General features: G+C 38.9%; 7 protein-coding genes and 1 non-coding gene across 14 annotated transcripts; 7 read left to right on the forward strand and 1 right to left on the reverse strand.

The window, feature by feature from the left end:
* The first annotated feature begins 686 nt into the window (after positions 1-686).
* On the forward strand, positions 687-2,360 carry LOC18011909. Its single transcript, XM_006393806.2, has 3 exons — positions 687-1,043; positions 1,122-1,337; positions 2,031-2,360. Exons 1-3 carry the CDS (start codon positions 783-785, stop codon positions 2,118-2,120), a joined length of 567 nt encoding a protein of 188 aa, XP_006393868.1. The 5' UTR covers positions 687-782; the 3' UTR covers positions 2,121-2,360.
* Positions 2,361-2,615: 255 nt separating this feature from the next.
* On the forward strand, positions 2,616-6,047 carry LOC18011910 (U1 small nuclear ribonucleoprotein 70 kDa). Of its 7 annotated transcripts, none has more exons than XM_006393807.2 (9): positions 2,616-2,830; positions 3,207-3,321; positions 3,406-3,485; positions 3,575-3,650; positions 3,734-3,798; positions 3,885-3,947; positions 4,928-5,009; positions 5,104-5,326; positions 5,413-6,047. In XM_006393807.2, exons 1-9 carry the CDS (start codon positions 2,732-2,734, stop codon positions 5,912-5,914), a joined length of 1,305 nt encoding a protein of 434 aa, XP_006393869.1. In that variant the 5' UTR covers positions 2,616-2,731; the 3' UTR covers positions 5,915-6,047. The 7 variants fall into 7 exon arrangements, with proteins under 7 accessions (XP_006393869.1, XP_024006918.1, XP_024006923.1 ...); XM_024151150.1 differs by having other exon boundaries at positions 5,431-6,047; XM_024151155.1 differs by lacking the exons at positions 4,928-5,009; positions 5,104-5,326; positions 5,413-6,047 and having other exon boundaries at positions 3,885-4,823.
* Positions 6,048-6,245: 198 nt separating this feature from the next.
* On the forward strand, positions 6,246-10,407 carry LOC18011542 (ATP-dependent DNA helicase DDM1). The gene is made up of 16 exons (XM_006393808.2): positions 6,246-6,368; positions 6,584-6,662; positions 6,859-7,128; positions 7,227-7,313; positions 7,425-7,771; positions 7,851-8,040; positions 8,134-8,309; positions 8,386-8,455; positions 8,542-8,731; positions 8,813-8,908; positions 8,986-9,080; positions 9,152-9,271; positions 9,357-9,476; positions 9,566-9,664; positions 9,755-9,859; positions 9,943-10,407. The coding sequence occupies exons 1-16, from the start codon at positions 6,337-6,339 to the stop codon at positions 10,174-10,176; spliced, it is 2,310 nt and encodes a 769-aa protein (XP_006393870.1). The 5' UTR covers positions 6,246-6,336; the 3' UTR covers positions 10,177-10,407.
* Positions 10,408-10,443: 36 nt separating this feature from the next.
* Positions 10,444-10,515, reverse strand: TRNAE-UUC. The gene has a single exon. It is a non-coding gene; the product is annotated as a tRNA-Glu (tRNA).
* A 601-nt stretch (positions 10,516-11,116) lies between these two features.
* On the forward strand, positions 11,117-15,056 carry LOC18011543 (succinate dehydrogenase [ubiquinone] flavoprotein subunit 1, mitochondrial). Its single transcript, XM_006393809.2, has 15 exons — positions 11,117-11,341; positions 11,599-11,757; positions 11,833-11,920; positions 12,008-12,154; positions 12,300-12,440; positions 12,517-12,602; positions 12,691-12,783; positions 12,872-12,935; positions 13,035-13,178; positions 13,314-13,501; positions 13,614-13,788; positions 13,897-14,067; positions 14,169-14,238; positions 14,331-14,451; positions 14,555-15,056. Exons 1-15 carry the CDS (start codon positions 11,249-11,251, stop codon positions 14,693-14,695), a joined length of 1,881 nt encoding a protein of 626 aa, XP_006393871.1. The 5' UTR covers positions 11,117-11,248; the 3' UTR covers positions 14,696-15,056.
* A 4,128-nt stretch (positions 15,057-19,184) lies between these two features.
* Positions 19,185-21,373, forward strand: LOC18012177 (scarecrow-like protein 4). Its single transcript, XM_006393810.2, has one exon. The coding sequence runs from the start codon at positions 19,435-19,437 to the stop codon at positions 21,238-21,240; it is 1,806 nt and encodes a 601-aa protein (XP_006393872.1). The 5' UTR covers positions 19,185-19,434; the 3' UTR covers positions 21,241-21,373.
* Positions 21,374-22,286: 913 nt separating this feature from the next.
* Positions 22,287-23,281, forward strand: LOC18011509. The gene is made up of 3 exons (XM_006393811.2): positions 22,287-22,668; positions 22,772-22,899; positions 23,010-23,281. The coding sequence occupies exons 1-3, from the start codon at positions 22,505-22,507 to the stop codon at positions 23,069-23,071; spliced, it is 354 nt and encodes a 117-aa protein (XP_006393873.1). The 5' UTR covers positions 22,287-22,504; the 3' UTR covers positions 23,072-23,281.
* A 1,025-nt stretch (positions 23,282-24,306) lies between these two features.
* On the forward strand, positions 24,307-26,764 carry LOC18012825 (wall-associated receptor kinase-like 21). The gene is made up of 3 exons (XM_006393812.2): positions 24,307-25,105; positions 25,316-25,360; positions 25,511-26,764. The coding sequence occupies exons 1-3, from the start codon at positions 24,373-24,375 to the stop codon at positions 26,572-26,574; spliced, it is 1,842 nt and encodes a 613-aa protein (XP_006393874.1). The 5' UTR covers positions 24,307-24,372; the 3' UTR covers positions 26,575-26,764.
* The last annotated feature ends 1,150 nt before the right edge of the window (positions 26,765-27,914 follow it).

Below are 27,914 nucleotides of genomic sequence, written 5' to 3' on the forward strand. Positions count from 1 at the left end.
TGACTGTTAATCATTCGAATTTCTCAACTCTTCCGAATCAAATACCTTATACTGTAATTATTTTTCCCATGTTGCTTGCTTGGAACATTTTTCTGGTATCACTTTTTGTGTGAATGAAGAGAGCATAGAATGATGTAGATATTCTTGCTAAGTCAAGAGCATTCCAAATGATGTAGCCTTTGTTTTTCATAATTACGTTTCCCATAATCCCAGTATCATAACAAATGCAATTCATTGTGATTACATTGATTCTTAATAATGTCAGGAGTTTACAAAAAAAACATGGAATGAGCAGAACTATATGTTATTAAGATTTGTAGGGATGTTTCATAAGCAGGAAATTGATTTGAGTCTATTATTCACAACTTACCTTAATAGTTAAGACAATCCTTTTCTTGGATCTAAATCTTAAGATGTATATCAAATTAATGAACCGACAAAAAAGAGAGGGAAAGATGGATACCGAATTAAAACCTTACCCATCAAATTAATCAAGTACAAATTTCTTTGTGATGAGTAACTTCATTAAAATTAACATTAAAACCAAAAAAAAAAAAAACAATTACACTTCAAAATGAAATAAATGGAATGTATGATTTTGATATTTTCGGTCCTTAAAAAAAATACTTACGCAGGTCTAATTATATAATCGGGGGTATATAAGTTTCGTTTTTCCCCTTACTTTTTTTCTTCTTCTTCCTCTTTCCAGATTCGGAAGAAAAACGACGCTTAGGCTTACAGATTCAACACTTGTTCGTCTCGGATCGCTCAACTCGGAGCCAATGAAGGATGGCGACACCTTACCTTTAAGCAGTTCTTCCGTCGCGGCGACGACGGCGGTTTCATCGAACGCGAAGAAGGAAAGCGGTTATTCCGCCCTCTTCGCGAAAGGCCGGTACAAGTTTTGGGCCCTTGCCGCGATTCTGCTACTCGCTTTCTGGTCAATGCTTACTGGCACCGTTAATCTCCGGTGGTCTGCCGGAAACATTAACCATTTTACCGACGATCTGGTCTTTCCGATCCACGAGGATCTCGATGTTCTTGTGAGTCTCCGTGATCTACTTCTGTTTAAGATTTCCTTGGTTGGTTATGTTTGATTGGGGTTTGTATTGCGAGATTAGGAAATGGAGGAGAGGGAGAAAGTGGTGAAGCACATGTGGGATGTGTATAACAATGGCCGTCGTATCCGATTACCGAGGTTTTGGCAGGAGGCGTTCGAGGCTGCTTACGAGGAGCTCACGAGTGATGTTCCTGATGTCGTAGAAGCTGCCATCTCGGAGATCGCCAGGATGTCTATTCGCTCCGTTGTCATAGATCCGCCTCCGGTGCATTCAACGGTGAGAATTCTCTAATACTAGAATCTGAGACGTTTAGCACTGTTAATTGGTTAAGCTCATAGATTGATTACCTTTGGTTATACAATGAGTCATTTCCCTTACTTTGAATTGGAAGATTAAGATAAACTAGAATGAGAACATATTGATCAGAGTTTGATGATTTGCTAATCGGGTAGGGTGTTCTGCCCTGTAGTTGAAGATATCCTCGTATTCTACAAAGTGATGGTTTCTGTTTACAGTTTAATTAGGCAGAGAATATGGTATCTTTGTCTGCATTTTCATTTTAACACTATGCCACATAAGGTAGAGATCTAAATGCTTGGATATTCCGTTTCTTTCCTCCGCGTGGTTCGTTAGATCGTAGTAGCCTTCTCTTGTCAGTGCATTGGTCTGGTTTCTACTATCCACTTCCATGGTGTTGATCTTGTCAATCTTAAAGATTATAGCAAGCTTTCTTTTCTTATCCCGATACTTCTTGCAAGATCCTTAGTTTCTTAGTGTATGCTTTGGACCAAAAAAAAGAGAGTTGTAAACAAGCATTGATCCACAGAGTCCCCTAGACATAGAAAGCATTTGCCTATTGATCCACAGAGTGTTTTTGCTTATTGTGGTAACGAAATCTTCAAAAGATTTCTTCAATGGTTACTTTGTGTCAAATTGTCTTTAACCGTAATCCATGTTTTGTTTTTGCAGAACGTACGGGAATTGACAAAGACTCTGAAACTTGCGGACAAAGGAAAAAGGAGCCAAATATCAAAACGAAGCAGTCGTCGATTGAAATAGCTGCGGAGCCTCATAAGTTTTCCTTCGCCGGAGCTTTATCAAAGGTAGTGTAGTCGCCGGTCGGCGTGACGTAACCATACATATACCTCATGTCAGAAAGATCAAATCTCATCCCCGTCCCCAAAAATATGTCCATGATTAGTGTTATTTTTTCTTCCACTAGGGGCATGAATCATTTTGCTATCATCTCTAAAAACAAAAATTTTGAGTCACTTTCTTATCTACGGGCTATTATTGAAATCGGATAGTAATGTCTTTTTTTTTTTTTTTTTTTTTATATATGCATTTATAAATTTATCTTTCCGCTCTAAGCTCAACCCATTTTGTCAAATACCCAAATCCGATTTCAGATTATGTTATGGAAAAAATTGAAGACAAAAAAAAAATCAGCTATCACAGTACAGTAAAATTCTCGAAACGTTTATTTTCTCAGTTACTGTATAATCTTTTATTCAGAAAATATAAAATAACATAAATAAGACTAAAATCCCAAAACTAGAACAAAAACTATCAAACCTTTGCTAATTCTGATATCCCCAGCGAACCCCAATCTCCTTCCTCCCGGAAAACCGAAAACCCTAGCTGAGCTCCGACCGCCCTTCACCATCACCATGGGGGACTTGAGCGATCCGTTCATGCGTAACCAAAACGCCGCCGTTCAGGCTCGGACTAAGGCTCAGAACCGATCCAACGTTCTTCAGCTTAAGCTGGTTCGTCTCTTATCTCGGGTTTGCCCGTGCGATTTAGCTCTTGTTTGCTTTGCTCCTCTAACTAGGGTTGGGATTCTATTTTTATCGCCTGGCTGATTATCCTCATACGAGCGCGTGATGCGAATACGATTTAGCTCTTGTTCAGTGCTTAATTTGCTATATATCAGGCTCTTCGGGATTTACTGATATTTACTATTTCCCTTCCAATGCTTGTAACTTAGATCGATTCCGAATATCGATTGTACATTACTTCACTCTGCTCATTGGTTTCAAATTAGTATTTATTAGAGTTTGGAATTAATACGTTCGACCATGGAATTGGAACCTTTTTGGGAAGGATTTCATCTTGTTAATATGATCTCTTGCTAATTCGCAGATGGGTCAAAGTCACCCGACAGGCTTAACGCCCAATCTTTTGAAGCTCTTTGAGCCACGACCGCCATTGGAGTTCCAGCCACCACCGGAAAAGAGAAAATGCCCTCCTTATACAGGTCTTAACTTAGCTACTGAGTGTATTTAACTTAACTCATTCATAGGCTTTAGAGGTAATTTTTTTCCCGTGTATTCGATTTTAGGCATGGCTCAATTTGTGAGTCATTTTGCTGAACCTGGAGATCCAGAGTATGCTCCACCTAAGCCGGAAGTTGAAACACCTGTATGTTTCACCTCAATCTGTCTCTCTATTATGCTTATTTCAGTGACATATATATGTATTGGTCTTATATGTTTGTTTTATTGGTCCAGGCACAAAAAAGGGAGAGAATTCATAAATCACGACTGGAGAAAGGAGTTGAAAAGGCTGCAGAGGAGCTAAAGAAATGTAATCCACCTAGTAGTTATAGCCATGCTTTGTTTTGTGTTTTCATGTTCTTATGATTTGGTGAACTGATATTTTGTCCACAGATGATCCCAATAGTGATCCCAATGCTTCCGGAGATCCATATAAGACTTTATTTGTTGCAAGACTTGTAAGTTGCGCTGCTTGTTGAAATGACCTTCAGTGACAGGTGTGTTTTGTGGTGCTTGACTTTATGTTCCTCTTGTCGTCTTGCAGAACTATGAGACCTCCGAGAGTAAGATTAAACGGGAGTTTGAGGCTTACGGACCAATTAAGCAGGTATGTATTTCTGAGCATTCCCTAACAGCTTCGGTAAGAACTTATGAGATGGCTGCTCGCTCTCATCTTCTCTTTGCAATATGTTTGATTTTACGTCCACAAGTCTCTACGGTTCTGAATTTTTACCTATAACTTTTTCCCTTGAGACCAGAAATCGAGCTTTTGCTGAATTGCCATGTTTTTCCTTCTTTTAGTCTAACTAAAGCCACTGGGCCTTTTTTTTCATAACTTGCTAACATAGAGTAAGTAGTAATATTCCGGTCAATATTAAGTCACAAACCTTTCTGCTCCGTGGTGATTGCTTGAGATGTTTCGTGGCAAATCAACTATAGGAACAGATATAGATCAGGTAACTTTACTTTTAGACCTGTCTCTTCAAAGGATATTATTCCTTTTACTACGATATCGAGGGTGTACCTTCACAGGTTTCGTAGTCTCTGAGATATACTTTCCTCGAAACCCATCCTGGTAAGCCACTAAGAAATATTTTGTTCCCCATTATTCCTATCCATCTGGCTCCCAAGAAAATGACTCATCCTACACGGGAAGCCGAAATTCTGGGGTATGGGCAGTTAATGTAAGATCTTAAAACAATATCGGTAATTAAAGTAGGGAGTATACCAACCCTTCTCTCTTTTTTGTATTTTAAACAAATCTACTATAACTCTTGTCTTCTGGCTTTAAAGGCTAGCAAAAGTTTTGTCAGCTACTATGAAGGTGATCTGGCAAATTTGTGCATTATACATATTTGTATATCTAAATTTCATAAAAGTTTTATAACCCTGGTAAGGGGTCGTTAAACCCTTCAGAAATGGTAAAACTTGCTGCCATGGAATCCATTTTCTGCCAATTCTTGATGTGGTGATGATGTGGAAGCCTGTTAAGAAAAAAGGTTGCCTGTGCGTGTTTGACATGTAACAAAACGTATCTGAAAGGTGGTTCTTGTGATTTTTTGATGTCTTTGTTTGTCAACTCGTCAGGTTCATCTGGTGACTGATCAGCAAACCAATAAACCCAAAGGTTATGCCTTCATCGAGTACTTGCACACCCGTGACATGAAAGGTGGAGAAAAACCGCTCACAACGTTATTCTCTGTTCCAAGATAAGAAATCATTTTTTTGTTTTTGCTGACAAACCAGCTTGTGGTCTCTTATAGCTGCATATAAACAAGGTGATGGAAGGAAGATTGATGGTAGAAGAGTGTTGGTTGATGTTGAGAGAGGTAGAACAGTCCCGAACTGGCGTCCCCGTAGGCTTGGTGGTGGACTTGGTACCACCAGAGTTCCTGGTGAGAAGATCGCTGGCGAGGAGGAACAACAACAACAACAACCTCAAGGAAGAATGTCCCGCTCCGAGGAGCCAAGAGCCCGTGAGGACCGGTAAGATAATTCTTTCTTGACAAATCCCTGCACTTTTTTTTCCCTCTCTGTCACTTTGTTGTGGCTCATTTATGTGGTGGAAGCAGTGAGAAATCTCATGATAGGGGCAAAGAAAGGGAACGCGAGCAATCTCATGAGCGGTCTCGGGAACGGTCTCATGAGCGGTCTAGGGAACGGTCTCATGAGCGGTCTAGGGAACGGTCTCATGAGCGGTCCCGTGAACGGTCTCGCGATAGACTGAGAGAGAGTCATAGAGAGGACAAGCACCACAGAGACCGGGACCGAGGTAGAGACAGAGATAGAGAAAGAGAGAGCAGGCGTGACCGAGGAGATAGAGACCGTCGGGACCGTACTAGGGATCATGACCGGGAGCGGAGTCGGAAGAGGGAACCGGACTACGAGAGCGGTGAGTATGAAGACGACGGCGGAAGATCCCGTGAGAGAGAAGCCGAGTATGAGCAGAGGCGAGGTGAGTCAAAGGAAGGTCATGGCTACTATGAAGGGCGTAGGCGTTCAAGCAATTACGAGCGTGAGGAGGAACAAGAAGGTGACCAAGATCATTATTATCAGTACGGTGACCGTCGTTAGTTGGGATGGGGTCAGCTTCCCCCACTAAAAAATTAATTAGTGTATTTTAAGGATAATGAATATTGCTCCCTTATCAACAGCATTGATTTCTTTTATTCACTCCGGAAATAAAAATCAAACCAATTTAGCAGCATTTTAGCTTATCAGCGTTTTGTATTTGTTTTGGTTTTGTTTTTATACACAACCAAAATCGTTAAAAAGGGAAAAAGGTAGGGGTAAACGTGTCATTTAAAGCTTCCCGCCCTTTGGCGCTACTTCCAATTAATAAAAAAATGGAAAATTGTCAAATAAGTGCTAAGTGTGACAGTGTGTCTTTCCATTATACCCTCGTTTTGAATTTGGTCTCCAAAAGCGACGGAGACTGTTCGGTGATTTCTCCCGCCGGTTGGGTTTTCTCTTACCGGAGTTTCCTTCGTTCTACGATGGTTAGCCTGCGCTCCAGAAAAGCCGCTCCGTAAGTCTTCTCACCTCTGCTATTGTCTCTTTCTTTTCATTGTTGTTTTCCGGCGGTTTTCTGATCCTTAACGCTCTCTAAGTCGCTCACTGTTTTTGGGGTTTTTTACTCTCCGCGTTTGATTGCTTGTTGTGTTTTGGTTTCTATTTCGAAATCACCGGTTTCTCTTTTGATTTTTTTTTTTTGTGTTTGCCATATCATTTTCGGATTCTTAGGGCTTCGGAAATGGCCAGCGACGGGAAAACGGAGAAAGATGCGTCTGGCGATTCACCGACTTCTGTTCTCAGTGAAGAGGTTTGTTCTGGGTTTTACGCTTTCCCCTCATTTTCCTGTTATTTATTCACCTACAATAATAAATAGATTTGTTCGCTCTTTTTCTTCTTTTTATTTGTTTCTTGGATAAAATTTTTTTTTGTGTCACATTCGATTTTTGTTCTGCAAATGGGTATTACTTTCACTTTCTGATTTGCTCTTGTTTCTGACTCTGAAGGAAAACTGTGAGGAGAAGAAAACTGCTACCGTTGCAGAGGAAGAGACACTTCTAGCCTTAACTGGAGATTCATCTCTTATTTCTGAAGCCATGGCTCAGGAAGAAGAGCAGCTGCTCAAAATTCGGGAAGATGAAGAGAAAGCAGAATTTGCTGTGTCCGGTGAAGTTCCTACTCTGAATGATACCCAGTTTACTAAACTAGATGAGCTCTTGACGCAAACACAACTGTACTCTGAGTTCCTCCTTGAGAAAATGGAGGATATTACCAAAGTAATCTTCGTTTTGCCTTGTTCTTGTTGGTTCTTCACGTTTGGATTGAGACTCATTTTTCTTAATTAAGTACTTGTGTGAATATTGTGTTTTGCTAGAATGGAGTAGAAGGTGAGAGCCAAAAAGAAGAGCCCCAGAAGACTGGTCGTGGACGCAAAAGAAAGGCTGCTTCTCAATGCAACAACGTTAGTTCCATTTATAAACTTTATCTACCATGAGCTTCAATGTATTTGTTTGATTTTGTGCATGTTTCCGGAAAATCCAGGATGCTTTATTCCTTATTTTTTTTTTTTCAGACGAAGGCTAAGAGAGCTGTTGCTGCTATGATTTCGAGATCTAAGGAAGGTGGTCAAACCCTCGACTCCGATCTGACGGATGAAGAAAGAGTCATGAAAGAGCAAAGTGAACTAGTTCCTCTTCTAACTGGTGGGAAGTTAAAGTCTTATCAGCTCAAAGGTGTTAAATGGCTAATATCGTTGTGGCAAAATGGTTTGAATGGAATCTTAGCTGATCAAATGGGACTTGGAAAGACAATACAAACGATTGGTTTCCTATCTCATCTGAAAGGAAATGGGTTGGATGGTCCATATCTAGTAATTGCTCCACTGTCTACTCTTTCTAACTGGAAGAATGAGATCACTAGGTACTCTCTTGACCATTCATGTTTACATAGATGTCAATCTTTGGGGTCTATGTCAATTTTTCTTCCCCTTGCTGAATAGGTTCACGCCTTCCATTGATGCAATCATCTACCATGGAGATAAGAAAGAGAGGGATGAGCTCAGGAGGAAGCACATGCCCAAAACCGTTGGTCCGAAGTTCCCTATAGTTATCACTTCTTATGAGGTTGCTATGAATGATGCTAAAAAAAATCTGCGGCAATATCCATGGAAATATGTTGTGATTGATGAGGTAAGTTTCCAGATTGGTTAATGTACTAGACACGTTAGTTTGTATCTTCAAGTTGATCCTTCTAACTCGCTATTCTGTACTGGTATTATATAGGGCCACAGGCTGAAAAACTCTAAGTGTAAATTGCTGAGGGAACTAAGATACTTGAAGATGGAGAACAAACTTCTGCTGACAGGAACACCTCTGCAAAATAATTTGTCTGAGCTTTGGTCACTGTTGAATTTTATTCTGCCTGACATCTTTGCATCACATGATGAATTTGAGTCATGGTACAAACGTTCCTTTTCTACTATTATCCATATAGCAAAACTGGTGGCATCTTTTTGACATTTTTTCCTCTTACAGGTTTGATTTTTCTGGAAAGAACAAAAATGAAGCAACTAAGGAAGAAGGAGAAGAGAAAAGAAGTGCTCAAGTATGAACAATTATGTTCACTATTACTGGATTTCTTTGATTGTACATATATGATATATCTCATGGGAAGATTAAATTTTTGTTTAGGTTGTTGCTAAACTTCATGGCATACTACGACCATTCATCCTCCGTAGAATGAAATGTGATGTTGAGCTCTCACTTCCACGAAAAAAGGAGATTATTATTTATGCCACAATGACTGATCATCAGAAAAAGTTCCAGGAACATCTTGTGAATCGCACGTTGGAAGCACACCTTGGAGAGAATGCTATCCGAGGTACTGATCTTATGTGTTTTTATGCCTTTACAGGTAATTGTGTCATTTTCTGTATTGCTTTGCTCATTCCTACTACATCAGGTCAAGGCTGGAAGGGAAAGCTTAACAATCTGATGATTCAACTTCGGAAGAATTGCAACCATCCTGACCTTCTTGTGGGGCAAATAGAGGGTTCATGTATGTTAGTGTGCCTTTTTACAAAAGTTTGAAACAAACTTCTGTTTTACTTCTCTAACTGTTACTGTTCTTGACAGATCTCTATCCTCCTGTTGAAGATATTGTTGGACAATGCGGTAAATTCCGCTTATTGGAGAGATTGCTTGTTCGGTTATTTGCCAAAAACCACAGAGTATGTTCTACAAACCCCTGGCTCTAGCTCATTTCCCCTGAGAAGTGCTCTGATCTTTTCCTGATGAACAGGTCTTAATTTTCTCCCAGTGGACAAAACTTTTGGACATTATGGATTACTACTTCAGTGAGAAGGGGTTTGAAGTTTGCAGAATCGATGGCAGTGTGAAACTGGATGAAAGGAGAAGACAGGTTTCTTCTGTGCTTATGTTGCTATTGCATTTAAACAACATTCTGACCATATTTATAACCACAAAGTCTCTTTCTCATGAAATAGATCCAAGAATTCAGTGATGAGAAGAGCAGCTGTAGAATATTTCTTCTCAGTACCAGAGCAGGTGGACTCGGAATCAATCTTACTGCTGCTGATACGTGCATCCTCTACGACAGTGATTGGGTAATCAATTCAGTTAATCTTCTAAGAAAGTCTTTCGTTGTCTAATCTCTCTCGGGTGGTCTCTAACTGTGTTTTTGCCTTATCTCCAGAATCCTCAAATGGATTTGCAAGCCATGGACAGATGCCACAGAATTGGTCAGACAAAACCTGTTCATGTTTACAGGCTTGCAACGGCTCAGTCAATAGAGGTAAAACTCTTTGCTGTCTTACTAATTAATTTCTACTCCAAGCCAGTTAGATTGTTGCCTCTTGAGACTAGTTTATGACATTTTGCACAGGGCCGGATTCTGAAACGGGCGTACAGTAAGCTTAAGCTGGAACATGTGGTTATTGGCAAAGGGCAGTTTCATCAAGAACGTGCCAAGTCATCAACACCACTAGAGGTTTCAATTCTCTCAAAAACCCATTCCTCTTATACCCTTAATAGAAAAGCATCATCTTAAGCTTAAACCAAACAAACACACAGGAAGATGACATACTGGCGTTGCTCAAGGACGATGAAACCGCTGAAGATAAACTGATACAAGCCGACATAAGCGATGAAGATCTTGAGCGGTTGCTTGACCGGAGTGACCTGATGATTACTCCACCAGGCGAGACAGAACCACAAGCTGGTGAAGCTTTCCCAGTGAAGGGTCCGGGTTGGGAAGTGGTCCTGCCTAGTTCAGCTGGAGGGATGCTATCTTCCCTCAACAGTTAGAACCATTGAACCACCCATTGAAAACCACATCGGTGTGGTTTTTTTTTCCGGAACATTACCGGTTACTTTTGCCTAAAAAGGGTTTGATCATTAGAGGGTCTCGGATGTTTTGTAAGTTAAGAAAACACTTGAAACCATGGAAACATGAGAGTTAATGGTGTTATTAGCTCTCATGTGTTAAAACAATTGACCCTATTCTAGTATATGTTTAGGAGTTACCTGAAAATTAACGAAAATCTCAAGACTTATACTAAGTTACAAAAAAAACTCCGTTGCCGGGAATCGAACCCGGGTCTCCTGGGTGAAAGCCAGATATCCTAACCGCTGGACGACAACGGATTTGATACTGAACATTCTCAGTAACTATTATTGTACTATTTTTCTAACAACATTTTATTTTATCAAATTACAAAGGTTCCCAAATATTATTATTGGATTAGAACCGTCCACGAGTATCTTTTTCTATGTTTCTGAATACTATCAAGCTAAATCATAATATAAACAAAAACGGACGAAAGACGAATAATAAGTTTATCTGAGTTGCTTGTTACAATTTACCTGAGAATTCACTGTTGTTTATCTATCTATCAAACACGAAATATAATGGTAGACAAAAACATGGTTAATTTTAAAATGATATTTTCTAATGTTCCGTTATAAGATCATTTTAGCACTTAATCGTTGGATTTATTTTAAACGGTTGGGATCAGGAGACGCCGACAAAGAATAAGTGCGGCACCAAACAAACATTTGGGCAAGTATGTCACAGAGGGTATTATTGACAATGTGACAATTACAAGAGCCTAATCTTGGGGGCTCGTTTTAGTTCCCAAAGCAAATCGGTTTAGCCGTAATTATCGGTAGAAATTAAGGGTATTGAGGGAATTAAAAAGAAGTCATCGTTTTCCATTTTTCTTTTTTAAGCACCTCGGTGGCTCTCTCTCACTCCGTTCGCGTCCTCTTCTTAAAGGAACGTCTCTCCCTCTCGCGAGTTCTGAGGGAAAGAAAACTATTCGTCTTCATTTCTACGGATTTGCATTCAACTGATTCGCTTTGAGAAATCAAGAAGAAGATGTGGCGCTGCGTCTCTCGTAGCCTTCGAGCTCCTTATTCAAGGACCTCACTCTCTGGATCTCGGATTTCTAGATTATTCTCCACGGGTTCGGTATGATCTCTCTTCCTTCCTTCTCCTTCCGTTTGTAATTTTTCCAATTCGATCTTATGTAATACGCCTGGAATCTCGAGAAGCGGATGCTTGCGAGGGAACACAGCGTCTGGTTTATTCAGGAATCATAGTTTTATCCGCCATTAAATCCGTTAGTGGTAGTAGAGGAAATGTTGGATACGAGGAAAATTCTCTTTGATTGGTTCGCGTTTGTAATTACTTTGTGCTTATTTGTGTCCATGTTGATCGTGTCGCAGACCGATGACTACAAGATAGTGGATCACACCTATGACGCGGTGGTGGTTGGAGCTGGTGGTGCAGGACTTAGGGCGGCGATTGGATTATCGGAGCATGGCTTTAACACCGCTTGCATTACCAAGCTTTTCCCCACACGGTCACATACTGTCGCTGCTCAGGTAATTTTTCTACCATCGGTTATAATGGAATTTGGTTTCTTTGAAACTGAGTTTATGATGTGGAAATCTGTGAAGGGTGGCATTAATGCTGCACTAGGAAATATGTCTGAAGATGACTGGAGATGGCACATGTATGATACTGTGAAAGGAAGTGACTGGCTAGGTAATCTTGATCTTGCCATTATGTGGTTCAGCTGTGCGTGCATTGAGCAATTTGTGAGCTTCTTTTCTTTTCTTTTTCTTTGCGCAGGTGATCAAGATGCTATCCAGTATATGTGCAGAGAGGCACCCAAGGCAGTGATTGAACTTGAGAATTATGGGCTGCCGTTTTCTCGTACTGAAGAGGGGAAAATTTACCAGCGTGCATTTGGTGGTCAGAGTCTTGACTTTGGAAAAGGTGGATTGTCTGATGTCTTTCTAGCTTTCAATCCTCTAATTTCATTTTGTCCATTTACGCTCTTATACACTTTGTTTTGAGAGCTTTGACACTTTGCTTTAGTAGATTTCTCATATTGGCCGCTTTCTTATTATTCAACCATCAGGTGGTCAGGCCTATCGTTGTGCTTGTGCTGCGGATCGTACTGGGCATGCTCTCTTGCATACCCTCTATGGACAAGCTATGAAGCATAACACCCAGTTCTTTGTTGAATACTTCGCTCTGGATTTGCTCATGGCTAGTGATGGTAAGTGTATGGGAGTTAATTTCCTTTTACTGTCTCTGCTGTTAGTATTAATGCGACATTGTTATCTGATATGCAGGCAGTTGCCAGGGTGTAATTGCACTAAACATGGAGGATGGAACATTGCATCGTTTCCGCTCTGCACAAACAATTTTGGCCACTGGGGTGAGCTTAGTTTTTAGTGTAGTTTTTAAATGATACAAAATTTTCCAATCGTGCAAAAATAATCACCTGGTGGCTTATCTTATTCCAGGGGTATGGAAGAGCGTACTTCTCTGCAACTTCAGCACATACATGCACAGGAGATGGCAATGCCATGGTTGCACGGGCTGGTCTTCCACTCCAGGTTCATTTTCTTTTTTTAGAAGAAATCTTGTACGATGAGATTTTTCTGTCATTTATGTGTTAATACTATTATTGTTAATACGTTGCAGGACTTGGAGTTTGTTCAATTCCATCCTACTGGTATATATGGGGCCGGATGTCTCATCACTGAAGGTTAGCATTTTGTCCTCAGATACTCGATTTAGTTGCAATATAATTATTAATGTGTTTTGACATTTGCATTTTTGGTGTTTGTCTATCATAAAATTGCAGGATCTCGGGGTGAAGGTGGTATCCTTAGAAACAGTGAAGGTGAGCGTTTTATGGAACGATATGCTCCTACAGCCAAAGATCTTGCATCAAGAGATGTTGTCTCCAGATCTATGACTATGGAAATCAGGGAAGGTCGTGGTGTAGGTAAGCTACCCTGAAAACCGTTTTTAAAATTTTGGAGCTAACTCTCACTACGTGTCTTCAAAGTGAATCCATGCTTGACTTTTTGTTGTGTCTACTTTTATTCTCATCTTGGATAACTGTTGCTAAATTCACCAGGACCGCATAAGGATCATATCTATCTCCATTTGAATCATCTTCCACCAGAAGTTCTAAAAGAAAGGCTTCCTGGAATCTCTGAGACTGCTGCTATCTTTGCTGGTGTTGATGTTACCAAAGAGCCAATTCCAGTCTTGCCCACTGTTCATTATAACATGGGTGGTATCCCAACAAATTACCACGGAGAGGTAAGAATAGGAGAAGTCTGTCAAGGGATTTTGCTGAAATTTCGGTTGAGTGAAGCATGAGATGCATTAGAAGCCTAGGACAAGAGTCAAAGTCATTCTTTTTATCCTGCAGGTAGTTACCATCAAAGGTGATGATCCAGATGCAGTGGTTCCTGGGCTTATGGCTGCTGGGGAGGCAGCTTGTGCATCTGTTCATGGTGCCAACAGGCTTGGTGCAAATTCTCTCCTCGACATTGTTGTGTTTGGCCGTGCTTGTGCAAATAGGGTTGCAGAGATAAACAAACCAGGTTGGCCTTTTTTGTTTAAGATCTCGAGACTGTACTATTGTTTATTGAAAAAAAAAAAATAGAAAAGCATCTTCTGATGATTTAATTACCTTTATTCGATCGGTGCAGGAGAGAAACAGAGGCCTCTTGAGGAGGATGCAGGTAGGAAGACTATCGAATGGCTGAACAAGTTAAGAAACTCAAGAGGGTCGCTTCCTACTTCAAGTATCAGATTGAACATGCAGAGGATTATGCAGAACAATGCAGCTGTCTTCCGCACCCAAGAAACTTTGGAAGAAGGTAAAGAAACAAAAGTAATCTTAAATTGTCCTGAATTCAGAGCTCCCTCGCCTGCAAGAAGCCAGACTCATTACCATAATTTTGCTTTGAAATAATTACAGGTTGTCAGTTGATCGACAAGGCCTGGGAAAGTTTCGAGGATGTCCAGGTTAAAGATAGGAGTTTGATATGGTAAAAAAAAAATAAAAGGACTTCTTACATGTTAATTCTCAGTGTTGCAAAATAATGTGGTAAAATTCTTGTTACAAATTTGATGAGTGCAGGAACTCTGATTTGATAGAGACAATAGAACTGGAGAATCTTTTGATAAACGCTGCCATAACAATGCATTCAGCGGAAGCACGAAAGGAAAGCAGAGGAGCACATGCTCGGGAAGATTTCACGGTTTGTGATTCCTTCCTCAGCGCTTTCCACACATTAAACATCTCATAGTGATATAAATGATGAAACCAACATTAATTAGAATACGTAATGAAATGTTGTGCAGAAAAGAGAGGATGGAGAGTGGATGAAGCATACATTGGGATATTGGGAAGATGAGAAAGTGAGATTGGATTATAGGCCTGTCCACATGGACACTCTTGACGATGAGATTGAGACTTTCCCTCCCAAAGCTCGCGTCTATTGATTGTCCCCTACACACAGGAGACCGCCATATGCTTTACTCTTTTTTTTTTTAAGTGTCATCGTAATAATAATCAGGAAAAGAAAAAGGGAATAATTAGGAGAGAAGACAAAAGAGTTTGGTATTTATTATGTGAGCTGTTGATGGAGGAGAAAGGAGTATCGTCCGTCCTCTTGGATTTTCTTTTTTTTTTTACCCTTTCAGAAAGGGTGAAATAAAATGACGAAAAGAAGGAGAAAAAAACTTGTTAATTTGTTTGGTTATTCACTTTAACCATTTCCTGAAACTATACATATTAATTTGTTGTTACGCCTCTTGGTGATATAGCAATTTCTTAATTATTTCTTAATTGTTGATTGGTAAATGTTATTTCGCGGTCGAAACTCGATATTGAGGCTTGAGGCTGATTCATTTATAATGATTACGGTATTTAATATCTATATTGTCTCACCTATCTTGAGTTGGGTTGGTAGCAAAATTTTATACCCCGAAATATTTTTACACGACTAGGTGGCTAGAGATTAGAGAGGAGAAGATATACTGTTTGCGAATTTTGAGGGAATTTAAATTTTTGATTTGGTCGTTAGATGATAATGTTGTTGGTCGCAGAAAACGGGTCCTTGCTAATGCCTCACTCTTAGGGTCGTCCACTTGCTTATTCGATTACTAAAAGGTGCCCTTCCACTTATGCAATTTGCAAATACGGTCGGTGAATCTAAATTAAATACATAAATGGTGTATGATTACAACCTTGAAACTTAGAAACGAGACCCACAACAGTTTCGACTGATTATGTATTTTAATCATAATTAGATCGCTATATATATTATACTAAAACCTAAAGTATTATATATTTATCCGTGTGTGTGTATATGTTTGTAGGGTCAAAATTTCTAATTAGAACCAATCGATGTCACTGGATGTGACAAAATTAGTAAGCTCCACGACAAATTAAATCAACCAGTCGACTTCACCAACCAGCTTTATCCATTAGCCTATTCATTTCACATTCAACAAATTCAAAACACATAAATTATTACTCATTCAAGACTCAAACTTAAAAATGCTTAGAATGCAACGTATGAAAGAGAAGCCGAGGAACGTCTTAAATCACCTAATCTTCATCTAACCTTTTCGATAAAGTGGAGTTTCTACGCACACCTTTCTTTCTCTTGTCCGTATCTAAATTAAAAATCTTTTGAATATTTGTTTTGACGGGTTATGAAAAGTAAAGGAAAAAAGTGCAGGAGTAAATTTTGACTTAATCAATGTAATAACTACAGTTTTGCAAAAATGAATTAAAGTATTGGAAAAATTACCAAAACTATGTGCAACTCCATTTGTAATTAGCGCGATTTACGTTTTAAACATCATATTATCAAATGAAAAGGTTCTAAAAAAAACATCGTATTATCAAGGGCTAGTTCTAAATATCAAAAAAGATTATAGACAAATGGGCCGGAAGGGTTAAACCTAAGTTCCAGACCTTCTATAGTTTACTTTATCCCAACGAAAAAATATGTTTTATGTTTTTTTCCTAGAACAACGACTACCACTACAATCTTAAGAAACTATATATTTTAAGTAAGAAAATGAAAGAGATAACTGTGTTGATTTGAAAATTTAGGAAACTGTGGCGAGTGAGTGGGAAGAAGTGGGTCACCAAAGTGAGTGGCCTTTAATTTTGACGTGGAGACTACGGTGCAACCCAAAAGAGAGATAGTCGACAGAGCTGAGAGACTAACAGTGCGTTTCTTCCAAATACGCCTTTTATTTTTGTATTACCACTTTCCCAAAAATTAGTTTAGACAAATTAAAGTGTACTTAATTCAGAGGATTTCAACCTTTTAAGTATATGAACAAAAGTCTTAAAATACGTAGTCTTACGTACTTATTTCTGTAATAGTTTTAACACAATATTTTTACAAAATCAAATCAATAAAACTAAAATAAATTCATAACGTGAAAAGCAGTCAGTGATATTTTCTTATATCTTTTTACTCTATAAAGAGTAGAACAAATATGTAAACTTTTCTAATATTATTTGTATTTGTTTTGTTTGGTCTTTTTAGCATTGTTGGGGTAAATTATAAAGCTTTATCGATTGCTTCCTTCTTCTTTTGTCCGGGATCGGTCCAACAACAGTTAACGGGGCCCACCACCGATGCCTTTTCCGTGTCACATTTTAGAACTACATGGGCTGCTGATCCATGGGCCCATCAGTCACCCTCAAAATGTGTATATATATATACAAATCATACTCACACTTATACACAAGTTTCTGGCGCGTAACAATGTACGATTTGAATGAACAATTGACAATACGTTAACGAGAAACATGAACCATCTCATTCAATTAGCTTTATAATAATTTTTATTTTTTTCGTTGCGTCACGTTGTCCCTATTGTATCATGATGTTAATGTTAATCAACTTACAATATTTACATACAGACAAATAACTATCATATTTTTTTTTCTGTTCCTATATATTTCCATATTCAATTATTACCGAGGACATGCAGGTGACTCACAGACAGTCAGAGCAGTTTGATCAGATACGGCTATATTTTAAATCAACGGCAGAGATCTTAAAAGAGTCAAGATCTACAGTTAGATGACGTCATCGTCTACAGTAGGTGGACCCTACCTTTTGGGTCCCCCGAAAAGAGCGGGATGAGACGCTTTCACACACAAAATAGAACCCTATACAGACATTTTCCTCTTTTTTCTTTCTCTCTTTTAATCACTCTCTTTTTTTTTTGGTAGGACTCTTTTAATCACTCTCTTCCCTTCTTTTAAAATCTCCTTTCCTATACGACTTTAAGGATCAGCTCACCAAACACAATTTATAGTTCAATTATAAGAAATAATAATTAAATACATATATTTGAATCTACTTATTTTTTAACATACACTCTGTGTATTTTTTGAAAGATTGATGACGTATACTATATGTTAAATCCTTAAACATTGTTTTCAATAAAAAAAAACAGAATATGCATCGTTTAGAGAGATATGTGGCTAGACACCGATCAAACGATATAAATATTGTTTACTGTAATGTATAGGAAGAATGAGCTAACAAATTGATTAGCACTAAAATAATTAGTATTCAGGTGCAGGATAATTAAATATCCAAAACTGAAATATGTTATGCTACGTCTACGTGAAACTGTAACATATATCATTGCAATCTAAATTCCGAAGAGCATAGATTGTTGTAAGTAAACAAAACAAAAAGAAGGAAAAAGCTCTATGAGAAGAAGAGATTGACAATGAAAAGAGAGGGCTATTTGTCAATTAGGTCACGTCGTCCCGCGTCATCCTCTCCACACTGAGGTTGCCTCACCAAAAACTCTAATGCTTGAAAGAGCAAACAAAAATCTTGTTTCAAATTTTCTTCTCAATATTTGGTGTTTTTTTATTAAAGACCTTTAAGTTTGTTTTGACGCTAGAATGCCGCGTGAATAAATTAAAGAGAAGTCAGTTAATTTGTTTTTTTTTTTTGGTCAAACAATTTGTTTTGTTTTTACATCAAGATATCAGTTATGTTGTTTTTTTTTTTTGAATAAAATGTTAAATTATATTCAAAAGAAAAAACAACGTTTTACAACTTTATTCTTTACATTTTTGATAAAAAAACAAGATTTTAAACGTTTTACAACTTTATTCTTTACATTTTTATAAAAAAATAAGATTTTAAGTCTTAAGTCTTATCTTGAAGAAAACCAAACTTCCAACCCATATTGTTGTTTTATTTCAATGGAGACATATATTATGAACATGCTATATTAACCTCGGTGGATATCATATATCGTCTATAGTTGTTCTTCAACTTGAAAATATTTTTCACAATTTCGCCGTAAACTTTAATACATTATTTTGTAAGTAAATACAATTCTGGTTCATGTTCACGTTATAGCATAATATCTTAAGATTAACATATACATCTCAAACCTAATATATCGAGCTCGAATTCAAATTTGATATCATTAAAATCATTTTTTTATATAAAACGAGTGTCATTAATCATGGTAGTGAAGCTTAAATTTTTGATCTTTGATTGTTAAGTATTGAAATTTTGTAATTAATATCTTTTAGGTTTTCGTATCACTGAAATAGCACTTAGTTACCGACACATTTAACAGCATTTGATTGAACTTTAAAATTTAGATTTTAATAGCGTTTGCCGCTTTCTTTGACAACAACAAAAATTGCGTTGGTTTGCCGCTTAAATACGAAATACTGTATTATATTTCTTATTAAATTTTTGTGTTTAAAACATAGAAACAAAAATTTATTATCGCGGTCGATATTTAGTGTTACTCTTATCTACAAAACTAATATGGAAATAATCTCTGGTGACAAAAGATGTTGGCATGACTCATCTCGTGAGTGTTTGTTTATAGAGAGATTGGTTTTATTACCGTTACAAATATCGTATATATTTTAGAAAGGGAAGCAAAAAATACTACATAGTGAAAGATACATTGAAAGTGGGATCCACACTGAAATCGGGCGGTCAGATTTAATCGATGTTGATCCACTTTCTAGGGCTGACCTTTCTTACCGCTCTTCTCTCTCTAAAATACTAAACTCCAAAACTCGATTCAGCTGGAGATCCCGCCGTTTCACTCTCTCTCTCTCTTCGTCATCGTCTTCTTCGTCTTACAGTGACGCGAATTCGCAGGTGGCAGTCGTGTTAGACCGCCTTTAAACGCCGGATAGATCTAGCCGTAGAATGGCTTACATGTGCACTGATAGTGGCAATCTAATGGCGATAGCACAACAAGTCATCAAACAGAAGCAGCAACAAGAGCAGCAACAGCAGCAGCATCAAGATCATCAGCTTTTCGGGATTAACCCTTTGTCTCTTAATCCCTGGCCCAATACGACCCACCAGTCCCTCGGTTTTGTGCTTCCCGGCTCAGCTTTTCCTGACCCGTTTCAGGTTTCTGGCGGCGGAGATCCCGGCGACTCGGGGTTTCCGTTTCCCACCTTAGACCATCACCATCCGACCTCCGCCGCCGGTGGTGGTGGTGGGTTTAGGTTGTCTGATTTCGACGGTGGAACTGGCGGTGAGTTTGAATCCGACGAGTGGATGGAGTCTCTGATTGGCGGTGGAGACCCGGTGGCGGCTGACGGTCCTGATTGTGGCACATGGCAGAATAATCCCGATTTCGTAATCTACGGTCCTGATCCTTTTGCGGCGGCTTACCCGAGTCGACTCAGTGTCCCGTGTTCTCAACCGTCAGATCTCAACCAAGTCATCGCTACGTCGAGTCCACTTCCTCGTCCGCCGGTTTCTTCCACCTTGTGGGCTCCGTCTTCTCCATTATCGATTCCCCCGCCTCCGTCTTCATCTCCGCCTCATCAGACACTCAAAGGTCCAGAGACTAACGACTCCGAAGACGGTGGCTCGCCGGGCTTTGACCAAGAACCGCCTCTACTGAGAGCTATCTACGACTGTGCACGGATCTTAGAATCTGAGTCGGACGTCGCTGCCGAGGCGCTTGTTCGGATCCGAGACTCTGTATCGGAGCTAGGTGATCCGACGGAGAGACTGGGTTTTTACTTCACGGAAGCTCTCTGCGACAGACTGTCTCCTGATTCCGTGCCCAAGGAATCGCCGTCTGTTGAGGAAATGATCCTCTCTTACAAAACCCTAAACGACGCTTGCCCCTACTCCAAATTCGCTCATTTGACGGCGAATCAGGCGATCCTGGAAGCTACGGAGAATTCCAATAAGATTCACATCGTCGATTTTGGAATCGTTCAAGGCCTTCAATGGCCTGCCCTTCTTCAAGCACTCGCAACACGTTCTTCTGGTAAACCCATCCAAGTCCGGGTCTCCGGTATACCGGCTCCTTCTCTCGGTGAATCCCCGGAACCGTCACTAATCGCCACCGGAAACCGCCTCCGTGATTTCGCTAAGGTTCTGGATCTGAATTTCGATTTCATCCCAATTCTCACTCCAATCCACTCACTGAACGGGTCAACTTTCCGGGTCGACCCGGATGAGGTACTGGCCGTGAATTTCATGCTTCAGCTCTACAAACTACTCGACGAGACGCCGACGATCGTTGACACCGCACTACGGCTCGCCAGATCGTTAAACCCGATAGTCGTGACTCTCGGAGAGTACGAGGTGAGTCTAAACCGGGTGGCTTTCGCTAACCGGATGAGAAACGCGCTCAAATTCTACTCTGCGGTTTTCGAATCCCTCGAACCGAATTTGGGGAGAGATTCGGAGGAGAGAGTGAGAGTGGAACGAGTACTGTTCGGTCGGAGGATCTCGGGTTTGATTGGACCGGAGAAAACCGGAAATCAGAGGGAACGGATGGAGGAGAAGGAACAATGGCGGGTGTTAATGGAGAGTGCTGGTTTTGAATCGGTGAAGCTGAGCAATTACGCAGTGAGCCAAGCGAAGATACTGTTGTGGTATTACAATTACAGCGATTTGTATACAATTGTTGAATCTATGCCAGGTTTCATCTCCTTGGCCTGGAACGATTTGCCTCTCCTCACTGTTTCTTCATGGCGATGACGAACCGAACCAGCCTTGGTATTTTTTAGTTTTGTTTTGTTTCAACTGTTATTTTTGTTTAGACAACAACAGAATATATATGCAAATGTTAATATACCCCATGGTTTGATTTGATGATTAGTGTTTTGGTTTAGTTTCAACGTCGATTTACTTTAGGGGTAGGTTTTGTGCTGCTTCTTTTTTCCTTTTAACATTGTTGGTTTTGTGAAGTAGGTTTTAAGCAGTTCTTAGACTTGATGTTTTTCACTCTCAGCTACTATTGTCGCTTTAGATAATTTAAAATCGGTTTGCTTTTGGCTGGTTCTGGTCATTCGTTTGAGATGGTATTACTACTATTTCTAAGGTTAGAAACGGAACAACCTAAGATATTTGTTGTAAGTATTATTCTGTTTGTAAATTTGCTTTAAAAAAATGGAACAAAGATATGCAATCCAGTTTTGAGATTGATAAAAAAAAAAAAGATAGATCTACAATCAGAAGTATATGAATGTGGTAACACTTAGGAAGCTATATGTGATTACATGCCAAGATATATATATATATATATATATATATATATATATATATATAATCAAAGTGTTATTTTCTTGTTACTAAATCTACTTCATCTTCTTTGATTGTGTTCAGTTAGATATATTCCTTTGTTTTTCCTCGATGTATTTGTTAAGAAGATGATACAGTCAAAGTTCACACTTCTATTTAAGTAAATTCAGTGTCAGTCTCCCTCGCTGTACTGGTTTTTTCTCTTTGTTGCGTGTGCCAATGATGACATCATCTCCACGCCGTCTCCCTTTAACGCCACGTGGCCCCAAACCCCTTCTCTCAATGCTGTCCCAGCCCAATTTACTTGGGCCTTTTAACTTTCTTCCTAGCCCAAATTCGTAAGCAGAGGATTTGTCATGGAAATCTGAACTCGTCGCATTACTTAACGCGTGTCGTATTTCTGAGAAACATGTCGGTTCCTCTCTTCGTCGCGCCACCTGTCACCACAGCTCCAAGAGGCGAACTTCAGTGGAGACACCGTCGTACTATTATATGCATATGTCGGTAGATAGAGTAATCTTATTCCTGGCGTGATTAAATTCGTTAACACCACCATCATTAACCTTTCTTTATTCAAAATCCGGTACTTAATACATTTGTCGTATCGCTCAGATCAATCATCCCCCAATATTAAGCTCCTTTTTTTTTTTTTGCTTTAACTTATCGTCTCCTTGTATAAGAGAATAAAAACTACTCACTCTATAAATTGAAGCGTCAAGAAATGATCAACGCGTTTAAGACAATCCGATCACTTCCTTCAACCACCGTCTCTTTCTTCTCACCATCGTCTCGATTTGGCCGCAAAGCTACCGGAGTTAGTTTCGCCACCGCTCCCGACCAGCAAAAGATGGATAAAAAGCCTGAAAATCAAAAAGACAAAAACGGGTTCGTCTCGTCCACTATGTACATGTATAATAATAGTTTCTGAATCGTAAGTATTTTGTTTTAATGTTTTTTTTTTGTTCCTTTTTTAAATTAATTGGGGCAGTGACGTGATGTCGCATTCGTATGGAGAAGGGTACGCAACGAGGTCTGATGAAGAAGGGTTTGGAGGAACCTATGGAGGAAATCAAACCTTCCAAAAGGATAAAAAGGAGATCAATGAGAATCACCCTGGTAAAACCAATTAAACATCCTTTATTATTACTATTATTATAAGTACACTTCTTCAATTAAAATTAGGATAAAACTCAAGGAAGTGTGTTCGTGTGTTTTCGTTTTTGAAGATTACGATAAAACTCAAGGAAGTGAAGCGAAGGAGAAGGAGAAATCAAGGAACCAAACATAATCCCACTGATGAAGAATAATGATTTAGCTTTCTTGTTTCTTTTTTGTTTAATGCTTTAATAAATCAGACTTATGCTCTGTAGACTCTGGCTAAAGTTTTTTTTTAATGGAGTTTAGTAACTTTCGCTGCTCCATTTTTTTTTTTGGGTTGTTATCCTTATCGCTTATGTAATACTCGTTGACTTGTTTTTATAGTTTGGTGGTTTTTTTTTTTTCCCTTGACTGTGTTTGTTTATTGATTGAAACAAAATTCCTGATGGACCTTCGGATAACAAATCTTAGATAATGTGAGCATTGAATTTTAGCCCGGTAGTTCTGTGGCTTCACATTTAAGAGCGATGTCATCAAACTAATGTCGGTATTTTGTCCGAAACTTTCATATTTTAAATATAAATGAATAGAACTCTAGTTACTGGGATCCATATAGTTTTTGTGCTCGTTTGAGTCTGCTACAAAGAAAAATTCATTAACAAAGTCCACAATTTTCAGAGTTACTTGCAAAAGTCGGGATTACAGGTTTTCGAATGAAATTTCATGTTCTAATCTCGCCGCTCAAGTTAAAGTTGTAGGGCTTTAGCTTATGCTATATATAGTGTTCTATACATTTGTTTTGTTTAATGATCTGGTATGATTTAATCCATTATAGAATTATTAGCTGCATTGACTTTTTTAGTAATGTCCACACATCTGTATCAATTATAATCTCTTATAGTTATGTAATAATAAAAATAATGGTTGTAATCATATCATATGAGCTTATATGCGCGAATAAGCAGAGTTGATATTCGAAATGCAAGGATCTCATATAAAAGAAAGAAAAACAAAAAAATTCAATGATCAATGGTTTGAATTGTTGACACAATTTGGGTTGATTCTTTGCATTTTTCTTGTTTTGGAAAGTTGGATCGATTGCAAACGAAAACTGGAATAAATTGGTTAGGTATGGTATTTGTTTTATACTGGATCATATACAGATGTTTTTCATTTTTTCCCCAAAATTAAGGTTTTTGGCAATTTTTTAATTTTCGGTTTGGTTGAAGTTAAATGTTGATATTCCGGATGTTGACCATTAGCAAACATTGACTATTATCAAAATCAAAGGACAAGATTAAGCCTTATCCACGAAAGGTCAACTCAACCCGCGGGGAACGAAACAGTCAAAACATAAACTACATAATCAATCATTCCATGAATCCATGGACATGAAAAGCTTTAATTTACAGTATCTGCCACTGATATATAAGACGGGAGGACAATCATTCGATTAATCATTATTTGTCTTTCCTTTTTATTATTTCGGTGATGGAAGAAAATCGCCAACCAAACACTTGGTATCTCCTCATCGTCGTCTTCACTCTAACCGTCGCTACACCGACCACCGGCTCGGTTAACTGCCAAACCAGTTCGCTCCGTTACCCGTTCGGTTTCTCCGACGGTTATCCAATCCGGTTCAATTGCTCAAAGAAAACCGGCGACGCGGAGATCGGCGAATTCGTGGTAGAGGAAGTGACGAACGCAAACATCTACGTGAAAATCCCGCCTATCTGCAAACGCGACATCCTCAAAATCGAGCAGCTCTTCCTGGAGAATCTCGCACCGTCGAATTCACGCAACATAATTCTGGTCCAGGGATGCAAAGAACAGTCGTCTGATTGTTTAATTAGGACTAGATTCGTCGAAGATCGGTTAAATATCAGTCGATGCAAGTCTCCGGTGAGCTGTCTCCACGGAGCTACGACGATGGCCGATGTGATGAGTATCGGAGACGTCGTCAACTCAAGCGGATGCAAGTATTGGTTCTCTTCGATTACGCCTCAGTCTACCAATTCGAAATCGCAAGGCGGCTCCATGAACTTGGGTCGACTCAGGCTCGATTGGTGGCTTAAAGAGCGTTGCGACAATAATAACACGACTTGCTCCGACAACGCAACCTGTACGAATGTCAAGCTCCCCAACGGTGGTTTCGGTCATCGCTGCACTTGTCTCCAAGGTTTTCGCGGCAACGCCTTCACCGTGCACGGTGGTTGCCGATTAGGTTCGGAATTGACTTTTTCCTACTAACATTTTTTGACCGACAAACTGAAGAACCAATTATACAAAGACAAGTGGCTTTTGAGCTAGACTTTTCAAATATTCCGTTAAGAAAATATCTAAATATAGATAGTGTCAATGATTACTTATTTTGCTTCGATTGAGAAAAACAAAAAAAAATTATATTCGATCTTGATTATTCTTATTTTTTCAGTTGGTAAACGTAAAGGAGTACACAAACTCATCGTTCTTGCTACTGGTAAGTAAACTTTATTCTCTTATTTCCGTTCCGTGAACTATATATTTTATGTCCTTCTTTCACGAAAAAAAAAAAACTATACAGTATACATGTTACATAATAATAGTGATATTGATAATTATTTCAAATGTTTCTGTTTGGTTATACCAGGTGGTGTTTTGATTGGAGTAGTCTCACTAATTGCGATCTTAGTAGTTGCATATATAAACCATCACAAGCGTTCAGCGTCTTCCTCAAAAACATCAATGGCGAATCGCTTGCTCAGCGAGCTAGATGGAAACTCCAGCGTTCCCTTCTACACCTACAAAGAGATCGAGAAAGCCACCGACAATTTCTCCGAGAAGAACAAGCTCGGAACTGGAGCATACGGAACAGTCTACGCCGGCGAATTCCAAAACATGTCATGGGTCGCTATAAAACGTCTTAGACGCAAAGACAGCAAAAGCATCGACCAAGTCGCCAACGAGATTAAGCTTCTTTCCACCGTGAGCCATCCTAACCTCGTTCGTCTTTTAGGCTGTTGTATCTCGCAAGGAGAACCGTTTCTAGTCTACGAGTTTATGCCCAACGGAACGCTATCTCAGCATCTACAACACGAGAGAGGCCACACACCGCTTTCTTGGCCGTTACGTCTCGCCATCGCGTCTCAGACCGCAAACGCAATCGCACATCTTCACTCTTCAATGAACCCGCCAATCTACCACCGAGACATCAAATCAAGCAACATACTCCTCGACTACGAATTCAACTCCAAAATCTCCGATTTCGGACTCTCAAGGCTCGGCATGTCCACCGATTTCGACGCATCTCATATCTCCACGGCTCCACAAGGCACTCCAGGATATTTAGACCCTCAGTACCACCAAGATTTCCAGCTCTCAGACAAGAGCGACGTCTACAGCTTTGGAGTTGTTCTCATTGAAATCATTTCAGGGTTTAAAGTCATAGACTTCACTCGTTCTTACACTGAAGTGAACCTTGCCTCTCTTGCCCTTGACAGGATCGGAAGAGGGCTTGTCGTAGATATCATTGATCCTTGCTTAAAAGCTGACAACGACCCCGAAATGTTTGCTTCTGTTCAAAATGTTGCGGAACTAGCTTTTCGCTGCTTATCTTTTCACAGAAACATGAGACCTACAATGATAGAAGTCACGGAAGACCTCCAACGGATTAAGCTTATGTACTTTGGTCCAGCGACTATGAATTCCATTTAAAGTTATTCAAGGGCCAAGAATCATTAGATGAGCTATGTGTGTTAGTGTTAGATTTATTTCTTATTATTATTATTATTTTGTTTCTTGCGTGTGAAACAAAGAAAAAAAGTCCCCAGCAAAATTGGAAGAACCCAATAGGCTTTGTATATACACCTCAGAAACTTTATACAAAAATATCTAATTGTACAAATGTGAATCTATATAATTGTAGGGGTTGATCTTCTTTGCTAATTGTGTTCGTATGATCGTATCGATTGATCCTGTGCTAAAGCTACCAAGCAGTAAACCGTTCGTCGTCTTACCAGAATATTTGGGAATTAAAGAAGTTGTTTCAATGCCTCATACCCTTTTTTTTCTTTTTTCGGCATTACATATTCATACTTTACTTGGAAATAGAGTTATTGATATTGAGAGATGGGCTTCGACGAAACAAACAAACAGTAACCACTCCAGGCCTCTTCTTATATTTTTAAACTTGTTAACCAATTTTTTTTTTGAATTGTACCAGTTCTACAAATTTCTTTCTATTTAGGTCTTTCTCGGGAGTTTACGATACAAAATAATTATTTAGGAATAAAGAATCGTATTTGGTCTGTGGAAGATACGCATCACATACTCCAATTAATTCTCGACAGCTCATTGCTTCCATTTGTCAGCTTATCCTAAGCCGACCATATTGAATGAAGACTTTGATTTTAAAGTACTTATCCGGGATTTATGTTGAAACTATCCTCTAACTATTTCATGCGGAATTTGTAATTCTCTTCTGGATTAGAAAGTGTTTGATATATATATATTTTTAGGGTTGTCTTGGATTACACCGAGTTGATTTCGATAATCGATAATCCAATATCGTCTGACTGACCCACGTTTGCTACATATTCAGTGGATTATAAGACTTTTAAAACAATTTCTTTCTTTTAACATTATTTTTAACTCTGTTGTAATAATATATGTATGGATTGTCTTGCTAAGATGACAATAGCGCTAAAACACTTTATTTTTTTCTATAAGTTCGTTGGTTTCTTTTAAAAAAAGTTTTCTTCCGAAAAATTAATAAGATGATGGATTAATGCAAAAAAAAAAAAAATGTTGAAACCAATGTACTCGTTCGTAAGAGTATGATATAAAAACTACGACAAAAAGAAAATGAATTTTATTATTCGTTGCTATGTAAGATTAAAAGTAAAACAATGTAACCTCGCACGTACGCCTCCGTATAGTACCCTGTGGCCAGCTTTCGATGCGTTAATTAATAATTGCATTATCATTAATAATCATATACAGCCAGCTACTTAAGAAATCAAATTTTTTTTTTTTTAATTTGCTGTTTATATTTT

The sequence above is a fragment of the Eutrema salsugineum genome, unplaced genomic scaffold, assembly GCF_000478725.1.
Source record: "Eutrema salsugineum unplaced genomic scaffold, Eutsalg1_0 scaffold_6, whole genome shotgun sequence".
In the NCBI taxonomy this organism is placed as follows: domain Eukaryota; kingdom Viridiplantae; phylum Streptophyta; class Magnoliopsida; order Brassicales; family Brassicaceae; genus Eutrema; species Eutrema salsugineum.

Coding starts and splice junctions, on each gene's coding strand:
- LOC18012177 (XM_006393810.2), top strand. CDS start 19,435: ATGGCTTACATGTGCACTGATAGTGGCAATCTAATGGCGATAGCACAA.
- LOC18011542 (XM_006393808.2), top strand. CDS start 6,337: ATGGTTAGCCTGCGCTCCAGAAAAGCCGCTCC. Junction 8,456..8,541: donor AAGAGAAAAGAAGTGCTCAA/GTATGAACAATT, acceptor ATTTTTGTTTAG/GTTGTTGCTAAACTTCATGG. Junction 8,909..8,985: donor GGGGCAAATAGAGGGTTCAT/GTATGTTAGTGT, acceptor TGTTCTTGACAG/ATCTCTATCCTCCTGTTGAA.
- LOC18011910 (XM_006393807.2), top strand. CDS start 2,732: ATGGGGGACTTGAGCGATCCGTTCATGCGTAACCAAAACGCCGCCGTT. Junction 3,486..3,574: donor AGCCGGAAGTTGAAACACCT/GTATGTTTCACC, acceptor TTATTGGTCCAG/GCACAAAAAAGGGAGAGAAT. Junction 5,327..5,412: donor CCAAGAGCCCGTGAGGACCG/GTAAGATAATTC, acceptor TGGTGGAAGCAG/TGAGAAATCTCATGATAGGG.
- LOC18011543 (XM_006393809.2), top strand. CDS start 11,249: ATGTGGCGCTGCGTCTCTCGTAGCCTTCGAGCTCCTTATTCAAGGACC. Junction 12,441..12,516: donor TTTGCTCATGGCTAGTGATG/GTAAGTGTATGG, acceptor TCTGATATGCAG/GCAGTTGCCAGGGTGTAATT. Junction 14,452..14,554: donor ATGCTCGGGAAGATTTCACG/GTTTGTGATTCC, acceptor AATGTTGTGCAG/AAAAGAGAGGATGGAGAGTG.
- LOC18011909 (XM_006393806.2), top strand. CDS start 783: ATGAAGGATGGCGACACCTTACCTTTAAGCAGTTCTTCCGTCGCGGCG. Junction 1,044..1,121: donor ACGAGGATCTCGATGTTCTT/GTGAGTCTCCGT, acceptor TTGCGAGATTAG/GAAATGGAGGAGAGGGAGAA. Junction 1,338..2,030: donor CGCCTCCGGTGCATTCAACG/GTGAGAATTCTC, acceptor TTGTTTTTGCAG/AACGTACGGGAATTGACAAA.
- LOC18012825 (XM_006393812.2), top strand. CDS start 24,373: ATGGAAGAAAATCGCCAACCAAACACTTGGTATCTCCTCATCGTCGTC. Junction 25,106..25,315: donor GCACGGTGGTTGCCGATTAG/GTTCGGAATTGA, acceptor TTATTTTTTCAG/TTGGTAAACGTAAAGGAGTA. Junction 25,361..25,510: donor ACTCATCGTTCTTGCTACTG/GTAAGTAAACTT, acceptor TGGTTATACCAG/GTGGTGTTTTGATTGGAGTA.
- LOC18011509 (XM_006393811.2), top strand. CDS start 22,505: ATGATCAACGCGTTTAAGACAATCCGATCACTTCCTTCAACCACCGTC. Junction 22,669..22,771: donor AATCAAAAAGACAAAAACGG/GTTCGTCTCGTC, acceptor TAATTGGGGCAG/TGACGTGATGTCGCATTCGT. Junction 22,900..23,009: donor GATCAATGAGAATCACCCTG/GTAAAACCAATT, acceptor TCGTTTTTGAAG/ATTACGATAAAACTCAAGGA.